General features: G+C 39.2%; 1 protein-coding gene across 5 annotated transcripts in view; it reads left to right on the top strand.

Moving 5' to 3' along the window:
• Positions 1–21,631, top strand: part of LOC5567507 (G protein-coupled receptor kinase 2) — a 353,686-nt gene that overhangs the window by 63,668 nt on the left and 268,387 nt on the right. For all 5 annotated transcript variants that reach the window (XM_021837716.1, XM_021837714.1, XM_021837712.1 and 2 more), the window contains one exon: positions 8,170–9,379. In XM_021837716.1, coding sequence (XP_021693408.1) covers positions 9,328–9,379 — 52 coding nt within the window. In that variant the 5' untranslated portion in view covers positions 8,170–9,327. The remainder of the gene's footprint in view (positions 1–8,169; positions 9,380–21,631) is intronic.

Below are 21,631 nucleotides of genomic sequence, written 5' to 3'. Positions count from 1 at the left end.
GCTTAGTGGAAAAAGCTGCGTCGAAAATAGAGCTCTTGCGCTATGCTGTTGGGGGCTCTACCTCTTGACTATTGAGGAGGAGAAACCATTTAACCCACCGTTGGTCGCCCTAGTGTACTGAGTACACGCACTTTGCGAAAAGCCGAAAAACACGTTGAAAATCTCTTCAAATTGATCCGGGTGTTGGTCCTATTCCAAGATCTACTCTTCTCCTTGCTTGTACAGAAGAAATTTTTCGAAAAAATCAACGAAAAGTATTCGAAAACATCGTGTTTTTAACCTAAGTTTTTACGCGTGTACTCAGTACACCAGTGCGACCGCTCGTGTAACTTTTTTTTACCGGGCCCGTCACACGAGTGGTCGCATCGTGTACTGAGTACACGCGGAGCAATTTTGCTTGTCAATCTAAAGCTAGGCAAGATAGAGTATTGATGTCTTCGGCAAATTTCTTCAGTTCAACGGTACCAATTGGTCAGTGGACAAATGAAACTTTGGAAACATCCTCAACTTCCAGTGGCCATCGGATTGTCCCCCGGGGGAACCGATGAAGGGGACATTTTGCAATGCAACTTCTCGAACACAAATATCTCAGGATCTAGATTGTTTAGCACGATGGTGTCTTCGGCAAAGTTGTTCAGTAGGTCAAGGACTAACATGTGATAGGCCGCTTGTTTCGGAATTCTGCCACCAGTTGGCGCTAGTGAGCATATAATTTTTCAAACACAGATATCTCAGGATCCCGACTACCTAGAAAGATGCGGTCTTCGACAAAGTTGTTTAGTAGGTCATGCACTAACACATTATAGGCCATCTAACTTGAAATTCTGCTATCAGATGGCGCTAGTGAGTATACAATATTTCAATCACGAATATCTCAGGATCCCGATTTTTTAGAAAGATGGTGTTTTCGGCAAAGTTGTTCAGTAGTTCAAGGACTAATATGTAATGATTTATTTAATTCGGAATTCTTTCACCAGATGGCGCTAGTGAGCATTTTTCGAACACATATATCTCAGGATCCCGATTATCTAGAAAGTTGACGTCTTCAACAAAAGTGTTTTTTTTTTTGTTTATTAAAGACACTTTACACTCAAAGAGTGCATTCGTGTCGTAAATTGTATTTGTTCATTTCACATATCAACAGCGTCTTACAAATTAAGTACATCTTTTTTTCGATCGTGTATAGTGCACCTTCCACTAAGAATCGGGTTTCTGGTCGCTTTGATTACACGATCTCTTGGCAGTGTTAAGTAGGTGATAAATCATGTGATAGGCCACCTAACTTGAAATTCTACTACCAGATGGCGCTAGTGAGTATGCTGTATTTTGATCGCGGCAATCTCAGGAAAGCGATATTATAGCATGATGGTGTCTTCAGCAAAGCTGTTTAGTAGATCAAGGACTAAACATGTGCTGTGCCGTTTGATTAGAAATTCTTACACAACACGGTTTATGTATTTTTTCAAAAGCATATATTTCAGGATCCTGATAAGGGAAATAAAAGATTAGAAAGATGATGTCTTTGATGAAGTGGGGGACGGACCTGGTGTACTGGTTAGAACACACGCCTCTCACGCCAAGGACCTGGGAGTATAGTAAAATACCTTAAGATGAATGAAAGATGACAGATTTGACAGATACGCGTATTTTGATCTCAATTGTAAGACCGTCTTCAGTGTCGTGTACTCGGAAAGCAATTCTATTGAAAAAACGATGTCAAAAATGAATATGAGAACGAATTTTATAGAAAAAAAATTATACTGGTGGACCTGATATAGAAATGAAAATAAATATAATTTCTAACCAAACACAGTTCAGCCAAGATTTCTTAGGGTTTTTTTGTAAAAGGAGCCAGGAAGCTGTTTGTTTCGAGAAAAATCCAACACAGTTCGTGAAGAGAACAGAAGACGCCAGATTTCTAAATACAGTCACACCTACATGAATCGATGTTCCATAGCTCGATATCGACTCATGAAACCATACTTGAAACAAAAACAAAAATCATGGTTACTATGATGCTCCCTTCAATCAGCTTTCCAAAGTCGATGATCCCTTAAATATCGACTGGAAGTTTGACTGTAGTTAAGATTCTGAAGTATTTACTTATGGAATGTTCATGCTGTATAGCGCCGTTTGGTGGGATAATTTCGAAACAAACGGATTATTACAACATACCTTAGCCTTGAATAGAATAAACCTGATAGAGACTCGCGTAGAGGAAAAATATCAACGTCATATGCAGCCCAGATTTTTGCCCTACGGCACCTGAGCCTTCCAAATAAACGAGTTAAGTAAAAAAAATGTGCAGCCCAGATTCCGCTGTCACGAAACGTCAAATGCAGCCAGTCGTTTTCATGGCTGAAAAAGCGAAAACTGAATACTTTTTTTTTTAACTATTATGAAAAACCTCAGTCAGCGGAGCAGTTTTTCCAAAGATGCTGATAAATCACAAGACTGATTTTTTTATAATGTCTGCTAAGTTTGCTGGCATGAAATTTCACTAAAAATCCCGTTTATGCTTCGGTGTGATGCAAACGCAATAGTTTATGGCTGAGATGGTCATGTGAGAGCTTGATGTAAACACTAAGTGGAATAAGAAAAAAAAACTCAGCAATCGCAGAAAAAGAAGACCGTCTCCGTGAGTCTCGTCTCAGGAATAAACAACTGAAGATATCATTTTCATGATTATGTATTCACGATCTTAGACATTTAGGCTGTAAATATAGCGTACTCAGTAGCACCATCTAAGAATTCCGAACCAAATGTGGCCCACCACAAGTTTGTACTTGATTTACTGAACCATTTAGCTGAAAACTTCATCTCTCGATGTAATCGGGATCTTCGGATATTTGCAATCATAAATCTGCATGCTCACTAGCGCCACCTGTTGGATGAATTTAAAAACTTGAGGTCCTTCGCATTTAGGCTTTCAACTAATGAACAACTTTGCCGAAGATGTAATATTTCTTAGTAATGAGGATATCTCAGAACATTTATTTAGGAATCAGGATCCAAAGATATCTACGTTTGAAAAATTCCAAGATCACTAGCACCGTTTTGTGGAAGAATTCCTACAGTATGGCCCATAAAAAAAATGCGAAAATCGTCATATCATGTTTTATGGTAGTTTTTACATAGAAAATGTGAATGAAACATAAATATTATTCATTACTTGTATTGTTTAATCTATTTAGACTCAGTTTTTCGCTTTGGACATGATTCTTATTAGTTACTTTCACCTTACCAGAGAGGAATTGAAAGCATACCTTCAAATTTTATCATGCGGACGTCGAGTTCAATATCTGAGCAATGAAAGCATCTAAAACACCAACGATGGCGACGGATTCTTCGCAGGCCTTGTCTCCAGCATACGCCCATATCAAATGATAGAATTGATTCATACCTGGGTAGTTGGAGACACAAACATATTTTCGAAGAAACGGCTCATTTTGGAGAGCTTTGATTGAACCTTCATATAAGTGTGATAAGCGGCTCCGTTTTGCTCATAACCTATGAGTTAGTATTGATATAAGTTGTCTCTAACCGAAGGAACAAATTTCATCCTCAAAAATCTTTTATAAGCCTCCGTATTTATTTTTTATTCAACATTTGGCACAGGTGGAAAGTTTATCACAAGAGTATATGACAATCAGACGCTGTTTCTAGCTTTGGGCGGACAAAACCTTCGAACTTATTTGCTTTCTTACATTATTTAGGACAGTTAGAAAAATATGACAAAAATTGTCCTGGATAGCGAAGTTGTGTCAGAATATACTACAATAATCAGAAATTACATTCACTATCAAAAACAATGAAAATTACGCTTATGGATGCTATATTCACGTTCGAACAACTTTCGCATTTTTTATGGGCCATACTGTAATCAAACGGCACATCATATGTTTAGTCCTTGATCTACTAAACAGCTTTGCCGAAGACACCATCTTGCTATAATATCGCTATCCTAAGATAGGCGCGATCAATATACTGCATGCTCACTAGCGCCATCTGGTAGTAGAATTTCTAGTTGGGTGGCCTATCACATGCTAGACCTTGACCTACTCAACACTTTTGTCGAAGACGTCAACATAACGGTACGAAGATAATCGGGATCCTGTGGTATCTTTGTTCGAAAAATGTCATGCTCACTAGTGCCATCTGGTGAAAGATTTCCGATTTTAATAGATCATCACATATTAGTCCTTGAACTACTGAACAACTTTGCCGAAAACACCATCTTTCTAAAAAATCGGGATCCTGAGATATTCGTGATTGAAATATTGTATACTCACTAGCGCCATCTGATAGCAGAATTTCAAGTTAGATGGCTTATAATGTGTTAGTGCATGACCTACTAAACAACTTTGTCGAAGACCGCATCTTTCTAGGTAGTCGGGATCCTGAGATATCTGTGTTTGAAAAATTATATGCTCACTAGCGCCAACTGGTGGCAGAATTCCGAAACAAGCGGCCTATCACATGTTAGTCCTTGACCTACTGAACAACTTTGCCGAAGACACCATCGTGCTAAACAATCTAGATCCTGAGATATTTGTGTTCGAGAAGTTGCATTGCAAAATGTCCCCTTCATCGGTTCCCCCGGGGGACAATCCGATGGCCACTGGAAGTTGAGGATGTTTCCAAAGTTTCATTTGTCCACTGACCAATTGGTACCGTTGAACTGAAGAAATTTGCCGAAGACATCAATACTCTATCTTGCCTAGCTTTAGATTGACAAGCAAAATTGCTCCGCGTGTACTCAGTACACGATGCGACCGATGGTGTAACTTTTTTTTGAGCGACTGACGGAAGGTTAAGCATCGGTGAGAAAATTTTGATTGTACCGAAAAAAAAAAGCAGTTATATTATTCGGAAGAGCTTCAAACTACTGAGCTATCCAAAATCCTGGACGCCACTTCTCCGAACGCCCTTTTACTTGTAAGCAAATTTACCGGACGACCCGTTTGTCCGAAAAATGTTGTTGTACTCCCAGAAGTTTGGAGAGCTTTTCTCAGAAGCATGCAAAGTTCCCAAGCTTCTGGAAGAAGCTCTCCAAGCATCTGGAGAAACTCTGCACGCTTCTGGTATTGATTCTCCAAGTTTCAGGGAGAAGCTCTAGAAGATAGACAGATAAAATTACAACTTGTACAAGCTTCTAGAAGAATAAGCTCTGCAAGCTTTTGAAAGAAGCTCTCCAAGCTTCAGGAACAAGCTCTCCAAGCTTCAGGGAGAAAATCATCTGGCTACAAAAATAAGCTCTTTAAGTTTCATAGAGAAGTTCTCTAAGCTTCTGGAAGAAGCTCTCCAAGCTTCAGGGAGAAGCACTCCAAGCTTCAGGGAAGAGCTCTCCAAGTTTCAAGGAAGAGCTCTCCAAGTTTCAGAAAGAAGCTCTCCAAACTTCAGAGAGAAGTTTCAGAGAAAAGCTCTCCAAGCTTCAGGGAGAAGCTCTCCAAGCTTCAGGGAGAAGGTCTCCAAGCTTCTGGGAGTAGCTCTTCAAACTTCTGGGAGAAGCTCTCCAAGTTTCTGGGATAAGCTCTCCAAGCATCTGAGAGAAGCTATCCAAGTTTCTGTGAGAAACTTTCCAAGCTTCTGGGAGAATTTCTCCAAGCTTCTGGGAGAAGCTGTCCAAGCTTGAAGGAGAAGCTCTCCAAGCTTCAGGGAGAAGCTCTCCCAGCTTCTGGGAGATGCACTCCAAGATCCTAAAAGAAGCTGTCCAAGCTTCAGAGAGAAGCTCTCAAAGCTTCAGGGAGAAGCTTTCCATGCTTCAGGGGAGCTTCTGGAAATATCTCTCCAAGCTTTTGGTAGAAGCTTTCCATGCTTCTGGAAGAAGCTCAACCAGCTTCTGGGAGAAGCTCTCCAAGCTTCTGGGAGAAGCTGTCCAAGCTTCTGGGAGAAGCTCTTCAAGCTTTAAGCAGAAGCTCTCCAAGCTTAAGGGAGAAGCTCTCCAAGATTCTGGGAGAAGCTCTCCAAGCTTCTGGGAGAAGCTTTCAAAGCTTCAGAGAGAAGCTCTTCAATCTTCAGGAAGGAGCTTTTCAAGCTTCAGGGAGTAGCTCTTCAATCTTCAGGAAGGAGCTCTTCAAGCTTCAGGGAGAAGCTATTCAAGCTTCACAGAGAAGCTCTTCCTTCTTCTGAGTCTTCTGAGAGAAGCTCTTCAAACTTCAGGAAGAAACTCTGTCAACTTTAGGGAGAAGCTTTTAGAGCTCCAGAGAGAAGCTTTCCAAGCATCAGGGAGAAGCTCTTCAAGCTTCAGAGATAAGCCCTTCAAGCTTCAGAGAGAAGCTTTCCAAGATTCGAGTAGAAGCTCTTCAAGCTTCAGAGAGAAACTCCCCAAGCCTTAGCTTCAGGGGAAGCTTTCTGTGGATTCTTGAGAAGCTCTCCAAGCCTCAGAAAGAAGTTCTCCAAACTTCAGGGAGAAGCTCTAAAAGCTTCAGAGAGAAGCTCTGAAAGCTTCAAGAAGAAACTCTCCAAGCTTCTGGAAGAAGCTCTCCAAGCTTCTGGAAGAAGCTCTATAAGCTTCTGGGAGATGCTCTCCAAGCTTCTGGGAGATGCTCTCTAAGCTTCTGGGAGAAGCTCTACAAGCTTTTGGGAGAAGCTCTACAAGCTTCTGGTAGAAGCTCTACAAGCTTCTGGAAGAAGCTCTCTAAGCTTCTGGGAGAAGCTCTCTAAGCTTCTGGGAGAAGCTCTCCAAGCTTCTGGAGGAATCTCTCCATGCTTCAGGGAGAAGCTCTCCAGGCTTTTGGGAGAAGCTGTCCAAGCTTTTGGGAGAAGCTCTCCAAGCTTTAGGCAGATTCTCTCCAAGCATCAGGGAGAAGCTCTCCAAGCTTCTGGGAGAAGCTGTACAAGCTTCTGGGAGAAGCTGTACAAGCTTCTGGGAGAAGCTGTCCAAGCTTCTGGAAGAAGCTCTTCAAGCTTTTTTAGGCAGAAGCTCTCCAAGCTTCAGGGAGAAGCTCTCCAAGATTCTGGGAGATGCTCTACAAGCTTCTGGGAGAAGCTTTCAAAGCTTCAGAGAGAAGCTCTAATCTTCAGGAAGGAGCTCTTCAAGCTTCAGGGAGTAGCTCTTCAATCTTCAGGAAGGAGCTTTTCAAGCTTCAGGGAGAAGCTCTTCAAGCTTCACAGAGAAGCTCTCCCTTCTTCTGAGAGAAGCTCTTCAAGCTTCAGGGAGAAGCTCTCGAAGCTCCAGGGAGAAGCTCTCCAAGCTCCAAGGAGAAGCTCTCCAAGCTGCAGGGAGAAAATCTCCAAGCTCCATGGAGAAGCTCTCCAAGCTCCAGGGAGAAGCTCTCCAAGCTGCAAGGAAAAGCTCTCCAAGCTCCAGGGAGAAGCTCTCCAAGCTTCAGGGAGATGGAGAGCTTCTCCCTGAAGCCTGGAGAGCTTCTCCCGGAAGCTTGGAGAGCTTCTCCCGGAAGCATGGAAAGCTTCTCCCTGGAGCTTCAGTGAGATAGACTCCAAACTTCAGGGAGAAATTTTCCATGATTCAGGAAGAAGCTCTCCTCGCTTCAGAGGGGAGCACTCCATGCTGAAGGAAGAAGCTCTTCAAGCTACTAGGAGAAGCTCTTCAAACTTCAGGGAAAAACTCTCCAAGCTTCTGGGAGAAGCTCTCCAAGCTTCTGGGAGAAACTCTCCAAGCTTTAGAGAGAAGCTCTCCAAGCTTCCAGGAGAAGCTCTCCAAGCTTCCAGGAGAATCTCTCCAAGCTTCTGGGAGAAGCTCTTCAAGCTTCTGGGAGAAGCTCTTCAAGCTTCTGGGAGAAGCTCTCCAAGTTTCTGGGAGAAGCTGTCCAAGCTTCTGGGAGAAGCTCTCCAAGCTTCTGGAGGAATCTCTCCAAGCTTCAGAGAGAAGCTCTCAAAGCATCAGGGAGAAGCTCTTCAAGCTTCTGGGAGAAGCTGTCCCAGCTTCTGGGAGAAGCTCTCCAAGCTTTTAGAAGAAGCTCTCCAAGTTCGCGCGTTTAGGAAATGTCTTACGCAATTTCGTAAAAATTCGTCATTAACTTCTATAGTGTTCAATTAACAATTTTAATCATTTTGTAAATTATTCTTATACATCTTTACATTATAGCTTATTTATTTTAATATTCCACAAATTAACGGTACTCAACAGTATGATGTTTAATGTGATTTAATTTACGATTATTTACATCTTTACTCATCGTCTTCTATGTTTCTTTCCATTTCCAGAATCTACCAAATCACAACCATTGCCGTGCCCCTCTCTATCCAATCAATACACGTTGCGCAACCATCGATCCGCCAATAATCCCCCCGGGGCACCTCTAAATTGTACCGTTACGTGCGCGCCCTGGTCGTCACGTACAGAAAAAGCGAAAGTGACCGGCCTAAGCTGTAGATCTGATTCCAAGCCAAGCCAATCTAATCTATCCAGGTGCCGCCGCGAACAGCCCAAACAGCAGCTGATCTCACGTCATGCCGATATTGCAGATGTTGCCACTGGACAGGAGCCGCATTACCACCAGCACCAGAAACTGAATCATCCCAATTCAAGTGGACGGAAGGTCTTCCGAGACGCGGTGAAAAGTCGAGTGCGTTCAGTAGTGAATTGCGCGCCAATTGTGTTGCGTGTTGAATTCGATAGGTTTCCCATCGGTTTTTGAAAAGCAGCGGAAATCGCGTTTGAAAGTGAAATCATTTCGTCCGAAAACGGCGACTGTTCAATCGATCGACCGCTCAATCGTATGAGCCGGGAGTGAATGATCCGATACATTTGTCCGAAGTTGTTGAGTGTGCTTTAATTGAATACGTCGGGTGTGCTTCTTTTTTAAGATTGTGCATCGAATTATGAATCTTTACGATTTGCAAAAGGAAGCCGCGTGAAGAGCGACCGAATGTTTATCCATTCCATCATCAAGTGAAGATTATCTTGCAACAGAAGCGGCAAAGATTAGAGCCAATTGAACGCGAAGATTGTGCGCGTTCAGAGAATTTGTAGAAGAGCTGGTGTAGGTTTCGGGTTTCGATGTGATTTCCAGCTGATTGCCATGACTTAACGACAACGATATGAACAGCAGTTTAACGTCATCATCTCCTTAATGTCTGCCAGTAGTAGCAGCATACTACTCTCCAAAGGGGAAAACCAACTTTAGCTATCGACTGCTAATTAAATTGCGTGAAGAATACGGAAGCACGGAAGAAACAGTCGGAAAGGGAATCTCTGATCTGGGTAGACGACCTACACCGAAAATACGGTGGACTGGCGTAGCGGCGAGAGGAGCCGTTCAAAAAATTTTGTCCAGTTTTTGGTTTAAGAGCGCGAGAAATCGCTGGCGGAATTTTTCGTGGGTGAGATTCTATCAATAAAAGGCCGCCAACCTGGAACTAATGGAATTAGAGAACATCGTGGCCAATACGGTCTACTTGAAGGCGCGAGAAGGTAGGTGTTCAGTTAGTTTTAGTCTTGTCTACTCTCTATGACATCTCTTCTTCAATTCATTTTGATTTTTTACTAGAACAATTGAATCAAAGCCGCCACTATGGCTAGCAAAAAAAAACAGATCGGTTTTTATCAAGTGTCGGCAAAAGTGCGAAAGCTGTGTAAAAAGCATATTGTAAAACCCTATAAACTAACTAGCAATATATCCATAATCCAACCTTTATTTAGCCACAGGGTTGAGGCAGAATGAATCTCGGATCCGTTAGCCGTTGCACACGATTGAATATCAAATAAATGAACGAATAAAACAAGATTATCTTAATCGTATCTTACCAAAATGCCAGAAAATGACCACATTTCTTTCGTGATCAATTTGGACCTACAATTGAACAAATTCATCGACAGCCCTATCTCGCCCAGTAAAACAAAAACTAACATCGAAATGAGGCATTCAACCATGGCATGTGAATGTGTTACAAATGGAACAACCACTCAAGAGCAGAGAAGAAAAAAATCAAACAAAACAAGGAACCCAAGCAGAGAAATACATAAATATTTTCGTTCATTGTCAACCGGGTAAGCACGTTCAAGTTCAACTTGTTCCGCAACCATTTATCGGACCCAAACATCGCCTGGAGTGGCTGCAGCGCCTACCCACGGTGCTCCCCTTGACCGTTATTATCAGAGAAAATAACAGTCGATTGCTATAGCTAAATCGCATGTCCGTGAAAAAAAATGAAAAAATCATTGCCGTTACTATCAGAAGAAACATACCATTAGAATATGGTCCAAAGTTGCTTGGTATCAAACGAAAGAGATCAAGATGAGGAGAGAATCTCTCAATGTTAGATAGAAACATTCAGCGAGAATTATTACATGACGCAAAAGGGTCCTAAAGCCCTGTCTCAATTTTAGTACCAAACGCTTAAGTTTAGGACAGAAACACATGTTTACTCAATTTTTAAATGATTTTCATTGGTTTAAGTACAAAAAACATTTTTTTATGATTTTTGAGATTTTGTCACACCCTTTGGTTTAAACTCAAATGTTGGGTATATTTTGTTTTCCGTGTCCCTTCCGAAATGTCAGATAGGAACAACCCCAGTGTTAAAACTATATGCCCTGTGGCATTTTTGTCGAAAAAGTGAATGTCAAACAAGATCACAAGTGTCAAGGTTCATATTTGGAACCATTTTTGAAATTGAAGTTTAAAAATGTTATAGCCGTTATTTGAGCTGGAAAACTTGCTAAAGTAGTTGCAATAACATGCTCTTTCGTATTATTAAATAAAAACAAGAATTCATTAAACATTTTAGGACCCAATTGGCTTCGTTATGCCTCAAAGCGCTTGAGCTCTGATACTTGAATAAGACAAACCTTGATAGCATGTAATTGCAATTTGTTATTGATTTTTTTGATGACGATTAACGGTATTCGGATGCTACGTTTACCAATAATACTAAAAATAAAGTTTACACCTTAAAAAGGGCGTAACTCAACAACTTCTGTATGAATTATTACAAAAAATTATCCAGAAGTAAAGAATACCTATACAAATCATTTTTGAATCAAGCTTCGGTTGTGTATTTCTTCTGATAGTAACGGTTGACAAAAAATCGTCTAAACATCATTGTTTCTCTTAGATAGCTTATGGGCCATCAAAAGGGTGTTACGTCAAAACGGGTTTTACGATATTTTTTAAATTGAGTCCAGACAAGTGAAATCGATAGAAATCGACTGATGAGCACAGAATTGATAGGGAATTCTTCCAACAGTAACAATCTGGGGAGCACTGTGCAGCGACGACAATTACGACTGTTGCGTGATTCTCGCATAGGCGCAGATATAGGCGTAGAGGTAGGTAGGTGGTACCTTGTTGCCTTGGCGTTGGTGCGATTCATCTCTCTCTTCGCGGCGGACTCGTTCCGTTTTGAGCTCTCCTTCATTATCGGTTTTGCTTCTTTTGTGCAGTTCTGCCATTACTTGTCCCGTCCGTCCGAAGCACGTTCCGATTCTCCGGCGCTTAAATACCTAATTTCTTCGTCGTTTTCTTTGAACCATGAAATGACGTCATTTGGAAGAGAGACTCTTATCTGTTGCAAAGAAACTTCAACAGGCACAGTTCACTCGAGCCGAGAGTGTCCTCGATGGAATGTTTTTTGCTCGTTCTATCGACGAATACATGAACATAGGAGAAATGCTCCTCGAATTTCGTGTGTTCTCGTCGCCATCGACACTAATTGGAAGCTAACTGAAATCTACAGTGACTCAATTTCATATTCGTACAGGGAAATGTTTTCAAATCAAGTTGTTAGAAAGCTATTAAATTATAGGAATATCGAATTCAAAATACTTTATCAACAATGAAGATTATAGGTTCTTCTTTTTCTTCTTTTTCTTGGCATTAGGTCCTGACTGAAACAGAGACTGCTTCTCAATTTTCAATGAGCACTGCCAAAGAGCTTTCTTTGCCAAAGTTGCAGTTTCCGCATTCGTATATCGTGTGGCAGATACGATGATACTCTATGCCCAGGGAAGTCAAGGAAATTCCCATCACGAAAAGATCCTGGAACGACCGGGAATCGAACCCAGACACCTTCAGCATGACTTTGCTTTATAGCCGCGGACTCTAACCACTCGGCTATGGAACGCCCCATAGGTGTCATCGTCGAATAATAAATCATACGTTATTTTTATTTCATTTGCTTTCATATGTGATGAAATAGTATTGAATTTGTGCCTAAAATTGACTGAAATCCATATTCTTACAAAGAATCCACACTTACGACATTTAACTAACAGTAAATAGTAATGTTCCATGTGATTCTTCAACAACGATATTCAGATAAACTGTGACATTCGTTTAGCCGAGCCATTTCTAAAATGATTCAGAAAATTCTAATAGGAAGGTTTTACCGAAATATTCTTTGTTTGTATACTACAACTAGCACTCTTCCATACGTGGGTGTTGTGCAGTACTAACACAACCATAAAAAACGACTGACAAAACACAACAAATGTATTTTTATGACCTGGACATTCGTTTAGCCGAGCCGCACTTGACTTCGTAGCAGGGTTTCGATCTACTTCGTCGTAAGCGCTATTATTCGTCGTATCAAACTTAAAATGTTCCACTACGGTGGATAATTAAACTTACCCGCAACATAGATTTATTTTCCAAGTGTAATTTTCTGAATGCTGTCATGGTTGGTCCATTTATACACCGAATATGTAATAAACTACTGTAATTCGATAAATTACTTAAGTTTAATTATCTATTTTGCACTTTTTCACCGAAATCGCGTGGACGTACCGAGTGAAATCTGACTAGCGATCGACTGAGCCACGCCACATTACGATTCATATTTGTTTACTCTTCATGAGGTGTTAAAGATTTTGTTTGTAAATCTGGCCTAGAATGAGTCATTTAATAAAAATGTATCCAGCGCAATTGTTCATCTACGTTCAAAAAGGAATAGGAAAATTATTTTAAAAAAATTATATTAAGGATATACTCAAAAGATGAACGCAAGTCCTTGCAGTTAGTTGGGATGGGGAAGGAATGTTGGTATGTAGTGATCAGGCATTTTATTTTGAAGCACGATCGAAGCGAGTGAAAAAAAACATCGTATCTGTATCGGTCCATGATCGGCAATATTTCGCAAGTTGTAACAAGCACGATGAATAACGGTAGCGAACGAGAGCCTCAAAGAGATGATAAAACCCTTTTTTTTCTAGAATATATTCCATTGGGGGTAGGAGTTTTATTTTATTGACGCGATAATCTATCTCTGAACATCCTGGTAGTTTTTGTTGCTCATTAAGAGCGAGAAGACCTCTGCATCTCTGCAATCACCATGGAGGATTGTACAGATCCAGGGAGGAAAAAGATTTAAGAGTTACCTTTTGTCGATGATGCGATCCACAGGGTGTTCATCCATCCGAGAAAGCTGGGAAAAGTTGGAAAAACCCAGAATTACAAATGACCGGAAAAAATACCGGAAATACCCAAGATTTCCGAAAACATTCCTGGGTTTAAACTTCAAACACTATGGGCAAAACTAGATTTTTTTTACAGGAGGTGCACGACTGTCTACCACATCGCATCATGGCTAGCTTTTGGTGAGTTGGTGGACAGATAGTTAACGATTAAGATCTTTGAAGCATTTTGAAAAACGGTACTTAAAGATTCCTGGAAAGATTATTGGTGACATGCTTGTTAGATTTCCATTTCAATTCATGTCAAACTTTGGTTAAGATTTTTGCTAGAACTCTAACAGGAAAAGAACCAATGAATGATTAGTTTCTTGAAAGCTCTTTCTGAGCCTTCACTGAAATGGTTTAGTGGATTGCTAGTAAGGTTTTCAGTGGATTACAGAAAAGATCCTTGGCTGATTATGCTTCTAATTGGTAGAGGTAGGCAAAATGCTAAGCCAAAATAACACATTCGGCAAATTTCGTGGGAGATCTACTAAAATCTTGTACATTAAAAGTTCCGTTTTGCAGATTTCTGGGTTTGTTGATTATACTGACTCTTGATGAAGCATTGTCTGGATTATTGCCGACATCCTTGTTCAAATATCCTAAAGATTGCTTAGAAGATACAATTTTGAATTTATGCCAAAAATTTTAGCCAACTTCATGTGAGGACAATAAAATATATTTGGATATATCGTTTCTGTCAATAAGATTTTTCCTTGAATCAAACATGAGTTTCAACAGACCAAGAATTTCAACAGGAACCAGCCATAAGCTATAACTAACGTATAATTTTGAAGGTATTACTTTCTAAAATGGCCAACCTCTTTAAACTTTGACATTTTTGGAAGTTTAGATACACCGAGCAGAAAACAGTTTATATACAGTCAGTGACATAAGTTAGTAACCAAATGCTGTTTTTCCATACAAAATGCCCAAGTTTGGGTTGCTGTATCTCAGCTTCTGGTAGTCCGAATTGGCTTAAATTTGGATGACTAACTACAAATAACTTGAAATTTTGCCTGTTAGGGAATTATTACATTTCAGTCATTTTACATAGAGTTTCAGAGGGTTGTTCAAAGACAAAAGTAAGTAACCGAGAGACTTTTTAATTTAATTCGAAAACGGTAAGTCGTGGAAAGTTGGTTTGTTCTGCAAATTTGTGTGATTTCTGAAATTGAACAACACAAATATAGAACAACGTTGAGAACGGTGGAGACTATCGCAATCAATGATTGATAGTTTAAAATTTTCTGCAGATCGATAAATATGCGTATATTATTTTAAAAGTATGAGACTTTTGAGTAAAACGACCATAAGGAGTAAAATTTCATTTGAGATTGCGGTTAAAGTAAAGCAATCTAAACTAATTTCGAACACGCCTTTTACTTTTCTCTTTTGCTGGGAGTGAAAGGATGGTGTTTGAAATGGGATGAGAGATGGGAGTGAAAGGATCAGCAAGTTTAGCCATAAACGGATAAATCACTAAAGTGACCTAATGTCAGAGAATGGTAGAATATTATTGCTTTTTTAAAGGTGTACCTTCAGTAGAATAGTAAAGGATACCAACACAAAATGTGTTCATAAAAATAACAATTTATGTTATGCGAAAAATAATGTTTGCCTTTGATGAACAGCTTCTTTTAGAAATTTTAGGAAAAACTATGTAGTTCTTCAACCAAATGCAATTTGTAAGATCTTTATTTTCCTAACATTGTAGAATAATAGTTGAAAGATGCACGGACAACCTATTACGATTTTATAAACAAATAAGAAAGGTATAGCGAAACATAGTGTCCACATAACAAAAGTAAAGAGTCCTCAGAAGACATTAATATTCACGTTGTTTGTTTGAATTTTGAAAGATGTACGGATATGGCATAGGTCCAGTTTCAGTAAAAAGCTAAATAATTTCCCATCATTCCAAAGATGAAAGTAAATGAAAATTGTTCGAAATATGAGTTTTATTGAGAATTTGAGACAAAACGGTAGTTTTTAATCAACTTGATGAATACCTGTGTCCAGTATGTATATGAACCTGAGTCACTGTATGCCCGGATAGAATTCGTGTTCCAATTAATCCACGGAGATTATTTTTGGACAAATTACATTGTCGAACCGAGAGTACCTCCACTAAACCCGTCGTCCTGGATTAGTACGATGGGGGTGTCAATCCCCCAAAACCGCAACCCGAACACATGTACCGCGCCATGTAAACAATTTTTCCACTAATATCGTCAGCTTCAAAGTCATCATCGCTATTAACCATGACCTCGCTCGCGTCACGCTTGCCTTGAGTTTCGCGTATGGAGATGAGGAGCCAGGCAGGCATGATGCTGTTGGCGCTCGAAAGACACCTGCTCATGGCAGGCGGCCCTTGCTTTCCCGCAGTTACCTAAGCATAGAGGTCCTGTTTTTTTAAATAGCGTTTCAATTCTTCATTAGTATTATTCCAAAACATTACAATCATTTCTTATATCTAGGTGTTCTGTGTTAGAAAACACTATCATCCTGATTTGGTAAAACTAAATTAAGATTTTATTATAATTTTGGTAACAACATGTTAATACATTTCATTTGCCATAGTTCATATTTTTTACAGATGAGTTGATTTCACCTATTAATAAGAGAAAAAAACGCTTTAAATTAACTTAACCTAGATATATAACACATTCATTGAGACAATAGAAAATTACAACGATTTTTGTCAAAAATTATTAATAATTTTATTGGACATTTGTTCCAATGTTTCAACATTGGATATTCTATGTGACTCGTTTGTACTGTATCAGGGAGAGAGTTTCAGGATCATTTAAAAAATTTTATTTTGAATCCTCTGCAGAGCTTTACTAGTACTACAACAGCTAGTCCACATTGGTACAGCATACAACATGGTTGGCCTTATTTTTTTTTTGAAGGTCAAAAGCTTGTTCTTAAAACAAAGGTTTGATTTTCAGTTAATAAGTGAATAAAGACATATTACATATTTGTTATGTTTGGCTTGAATGCTCTTATTGTGATTTTTTAAAGTTAAACTTTTATCTAGCATGAGCCCTAGATACTTAATTTCATCTGCATCAGTTGAGTTGTAGAAGCATTAGGAGAAATCATCGATGATTGCAAGTATGAAGAAAAAAACATCCAAACTTTTTTGCAATCTACTACAGATGACACGCAGGCTTCGTCCTTTGGAATAGAATACCCTATTTGTACCATGAATTTTAAAATCTGAACCACTCTGCTACGATAGGCAGCAGTAAGTAGCGAACGCGAGTTGCTCACACTGACTAGAAGGAAAGTTACTTCATCTCCGTTTTGGAACGAGTTCCGAAAAACACGGTTGTTGGTTGGTGCTTACGAGTTGGTTTATTGGGGGCTGTTATTTTTATAAACACCACCCGCCTGACATCGACTCGCGCAAAGTACAGCGCAGCAGTCGAGATAGGTACCAATATATGTAGACACAGAGGCTGAGCGAATCCACATTTGATAACGGAGAAGAAAAAAAAAACGCGGATGGAAGATGTTTGAGCAATAAAACTATACGGTCTTGAATGTTTAATTCAGAAGATATACAAAGCTAATCAGGAGCTGCCCCAGATGGTGCGTAGATTTTGTTGTGACGGTGTTCATTGGTCGGGGCTAATATTCCTTGAATATTGCCATAAAAGTCTTTCTCATACTGTTTCGTTATGTTTGTTCACGAATTCTCATGAACACTGTTCATGAATGATCATTATTGAGATCATATCATAACTTTGTTAAGCAAAAATAGCTAATGTAACGAGTGTAGATCCTGTATTCTCAATTTCAGGACTGTTTGGATAAGTTAAAACGCTTCATATCAGCAACTCTAGACTACTTGAAATGCCGGAATACTATATAAATATGATTATATACCAGTCGTGAATCAGTATAGAAAAAAGATTGTGATACAGTGAAACCTCCATGAGTCGATATTGAAGGGACCATCGACTCATGGAAATATCGAGTCATGGAATAGCAATCCTTTGGAAAGCTGCCTCTAGGGACCATCATAGTAACCATGAAATTTTGTTTTTAGTATGGTTCCATGAGTCGATATCGAGTCATGGAACATCGACTCATGGAGGTATCACTGTAATTTTAATAGTTCATTTATGTTCTATTTCGAAGGTATTTTCATAAGCCTCTAAATATCGATACATTAGAGTGAGTTTGAGTGTAGTTGGTGACATTTAGTAATACAATGAAAAATACTTGTTACTTGTTAATACTCAGTGCTACAGAAACAGTGAGAATTACATTTGATTAACTCGTATAGGCCTGAGTGAGAGCAAGAATACTTAAACCCTCACCGCTCAGCGAATACTTAACGGATTTAAATATTTTTTTGCGGTTGAAAAAAATAGCTCGACTAAATGAATATCCACCAATGCAGAACATTAAACTGAGAAGCAGGCTCTGTTCTACTGATGACGGAATGTGAAGAAAAGAAGAAGAAAAATGGAAACGATATTCTACTGTCCACTGAAGAAGCAACATCCGGAAGTGTTTATCACGCCATCAGGACATCATCAACGTGACGTTTCCTCGGAGTAGCACTTTCATCGGTGGAAAAGCTCTGGATCATTATGTTTATGGTGGGAGTTCAGGCAGGAAGGATGATACCTGCCGGGCTCAATGCATTGGACCGTGCACTGGTATGGTAATTCAATTTCCACGTTGGTTTTGATTAACATCAACAACGATGGCGAATGCTTTTTTTTATGTGCGCAGCTGTTAGGCATCAGGTGCTGCACCGAAAATAGACTAGATTCCCACTACTGGTCCGGTGCTCGGGCCCCGCGATCTAATGGGATTTATCGGCAGCTGGAGTGCTTCATGCCCAAATGGATTCATAAGGCATAATGGAATTTGATGGACTGGATAATCGGCAGGGTCGCAAAAATAACAGTACGTTTATGGTAATTTCGTTACCGGTGTAGGCTATTTCGGTTGATAACATTACATGTTCACATGTTAGTAAACTTTTTACCAAGCAAACAACGTAATTGCATTAAAAAGCATCATCATTTTAGTGATGTTTCGCTTTTGCCATAAGCTACGAAGGTCTCATCGAAGCTTTTCATAGATGTTTCCTGAAATCAATCCTTTCTTTCCAGAAATTTTATTGGATTCCTTAGAATTTTGATCATTTATGAATAGTTTAGTATAAAAACTCAATTGGGTTTTCATATCAGGTCTTCCAAATAATCAACAATTTACATTTAAGCTTTCACAGCTTCTGAGACTTCTGAGAAACAAACGCAAAAGCTTCACAGTTTCTAGGAGAAACCGTCATTGCTTCTGGGTGATATTTCTTGAGCTTTTCAAAAAAGCTTATACAGCCTATGGGAGAAGTTTCAGAGATAATCATCTTCAGCTCATGGGAGAAGCTTCTACATTTGAAAAATGCTTATATATCTTTTGGGAGAGGCTGCTACAGCTTCTTCTGAGCATATTCTGGGAGAAGTTTCTACAAATTATGGAATGATTAGAAAATCTTAAGCTTCCATTGCTCCTGGAAGAAGTCACTACAGCTGTAGAGTAATTCTTCTACAACGAAAAGCTTCTACAGCTTCTGGGATAAGCTTCAACATCTTCAGTGAAAAGTTTCTTCAGCTTCTGGAAGACGTATCTTAAGTTTCTAGGAGAAGCTTTCAAATCTTTTGGGAGAAGAATCCACAATTTCAATTTTCAATTTTAAATCTTCAACAATTTTAAGGTAAAGCTTCTACAGCCTATGAGAGAAGCTTTAACATTTCTGGTAGACGTTTTGACAGTTTCGGCGAGAAAAAATCTCAGCTTCTGGGCGCTCTGAAAATTTAACAGTTTTCACAGCTTTTAAGAAGAGCTTTTACAATTTCTGGAAGAAGTCTCCACAGAAGCTTCAAACACTTCTGAGAGAAACTATCTCAACTTCTTGGAGACATATTCACAGCTTTTGGGAGAAGTTTCTACATCTCTTGGAAGCTTCCATTCCTCTTAGGAAGACCACTATTTAAAGGAAAAAATGGTGTGTTACACGACAGGAAGCTGGTCAATGAGGAGAACACGGAGTAATTATTATGAATTATGATAAGAATTATTTTAGTTTACGATCGTTAGATCATAGAGATTCCAACAAAGAATAAGAATATAAGCAGAATTTTCCTGTTGAGATTTTTTTGATTTAATCCTCAAAATTTTCGAAAACGCGTTTCTGAGTAGTGTTTGATCTTTTGCTCGCGTCACTTGCTCCTGCGGGGCGGGTGATGTGAGCAGGATCAATCGTGTGGCGCGTCGCTCGCGTGGCATGATGAAATAGTGACGCGGATCGCGAAGCAGGTTAGTAGTGTTTGATCTTTTGCTCGCGTCAAATTATTTATCATGGTCTGATCGCTTATCAAAGTGAATCCTGTGACCCAACAATCCTCCTCATTAACAAACTTCCCTCCCAGTAACCTTTGTGGAGATGCAGAGGAAAACACGGTCTCCAAATAGCAAAGGTTACACATTAACATTCCTTCCTCTAATCCCACCTGACTGCAAGGACGTGGCCGGCGCCGTTATTGATCCTGTATAAATAGAGGCACTGAATAATGCACACTGAAAAAGATTATGGACAATCCCAGCCGAACTTCTAGTTGATTCTTTGTGCATTTTCACTGACTTCGGTCAATCACGGAATAGCAACCATTGATATGTGTAGTCAGTCTAAGCTAAGCTAAGCTAAAATTTTCGAAAAGGCGTTCCGATACCAAATGATAGTTTTAGAAAGGATGACATATTAAATTACTATTTCTGAGAAAGAACATATAGATTTTATACAAAATCGAGAGCACCTCCTTGTGACAGCTGACAATAGAATTGGTTTAATTAAGTTCAAGCTCTTTTTTAACAAAAGGCGGTTCTGGTTGGCCCTTCATACAGGAGTATGATTGGAATATAATAGTCACACAATATTGATCAAATTTGTTAGAACAGGCCATTGCTAACGGTGGATACCTTCCTACAAAAGATGGCAGCTTATATCATCATCATCATCATCATACATACAGCAGCCAGATAGTCGAAAACGCGCAGTTATTCTGCGTTTGAAGCTTTTTTTCAGTTTGGAAATTTTCCTGACTTTCTAGGGCATAGGTTATCTTTGTGCTTGTCATACGATGCACATGCGAGAATTGACTGTTTAACGATAAACTTGCGACGATCGACGCGCCACCATATTTCATATAACGGAGGTTATTGGAACTAATTTGGAGGTGATGTTTTGGAGGTTATTTGGCAATTTGGAGGTTAAAATCACCTCCAAACACTAGCGATTTTGCGGTGAGATGTTGACGTTTGATCACGAATAGGCAATCATCAAAGAATGCTCTCAGTTAATAACTTTAGTAGTACTCATAAGAACGCTAAGCTGGGAAGTAGGCTCTGTCCCATTTGAAAAGACGTAATGCAAGAAAACCAGCATGTTAGTCAAATAAAAGATAACAAAAAATCTGAAATTATGATGTACATTTCCCAAAAAAAAACTTAGTGTTATATTAGAAGCTTTGATCCATATTATTACTCAGACACGAATGCCACTCAGATATGTGGTAAAGTGTCTCTAATAAAGCATAATAATAATAATAATATTATTACTACAAAAAAGGCATAAATCGTAAGAAATCCGATAGGAAACTAAAGACTTCTTAAAACGATAAAAATTTGAGTGAAATTTTGCGATTACCGCAAACTTGTAATAAAACAATTCTACCATTAACTCAAAGATTCCAATAGAAATTCTCAAAATCAAAGAATATCCTTGATTTGCTATTCATCGATCGTCCGCACTCAGCAGCCCTAAAACAGAACTCACACCACACTTACATTGGCGTAGCTAGGATTTTTTCCTGGAGGGGGCCTAGGGGGGGCCTAGAAAATTCTTGATTTACCGAAGTAATAATCATGATTTTCGCAAATTTTGTAGTTTGCAAAAATTTGCGTTGATTTTATCTGTTTGTGTTTTTGTCTCATATCAGCTATTATCTCTGAATATCAGTAATGCTTGTAAATTACAATTTTCATTACGGAAAATTCGACACGAATGCCACACGTATGGTAAAGTGTTCCAAATAAATGTTAAAAATAATAATAACAACAATTACGGAAAATATCAATTCTTTGTCTAATCCAATAAAAAAATCCTTCAAGAATTTTTCCAAAGAACTCACGAAGAATATTCCTTTGAAGTTCTTGCACAAATTTTTCAAGTATAGGGGATCTCTT

The sequence above is a fragment of the Aedes aegypti genome, chromosome 1 (assembly GCF_002204515.2).
Source record: "Aedes aegypti strain LVP_AGWG chromosome 1, AaegL5.0 Primary Assembly, whole genome shotgun sequence".
Taxonomy (NCBI): Eukaryota; Metazoa; Arthropoda; class Insecta; order Diptera; family Culicidae; genus Aedes; species Aedes aegypti.
Note: the sequence above shows the minus strand (reverse complement) of the source record. Positions and strands in the feature narration are given on the sequence as shown.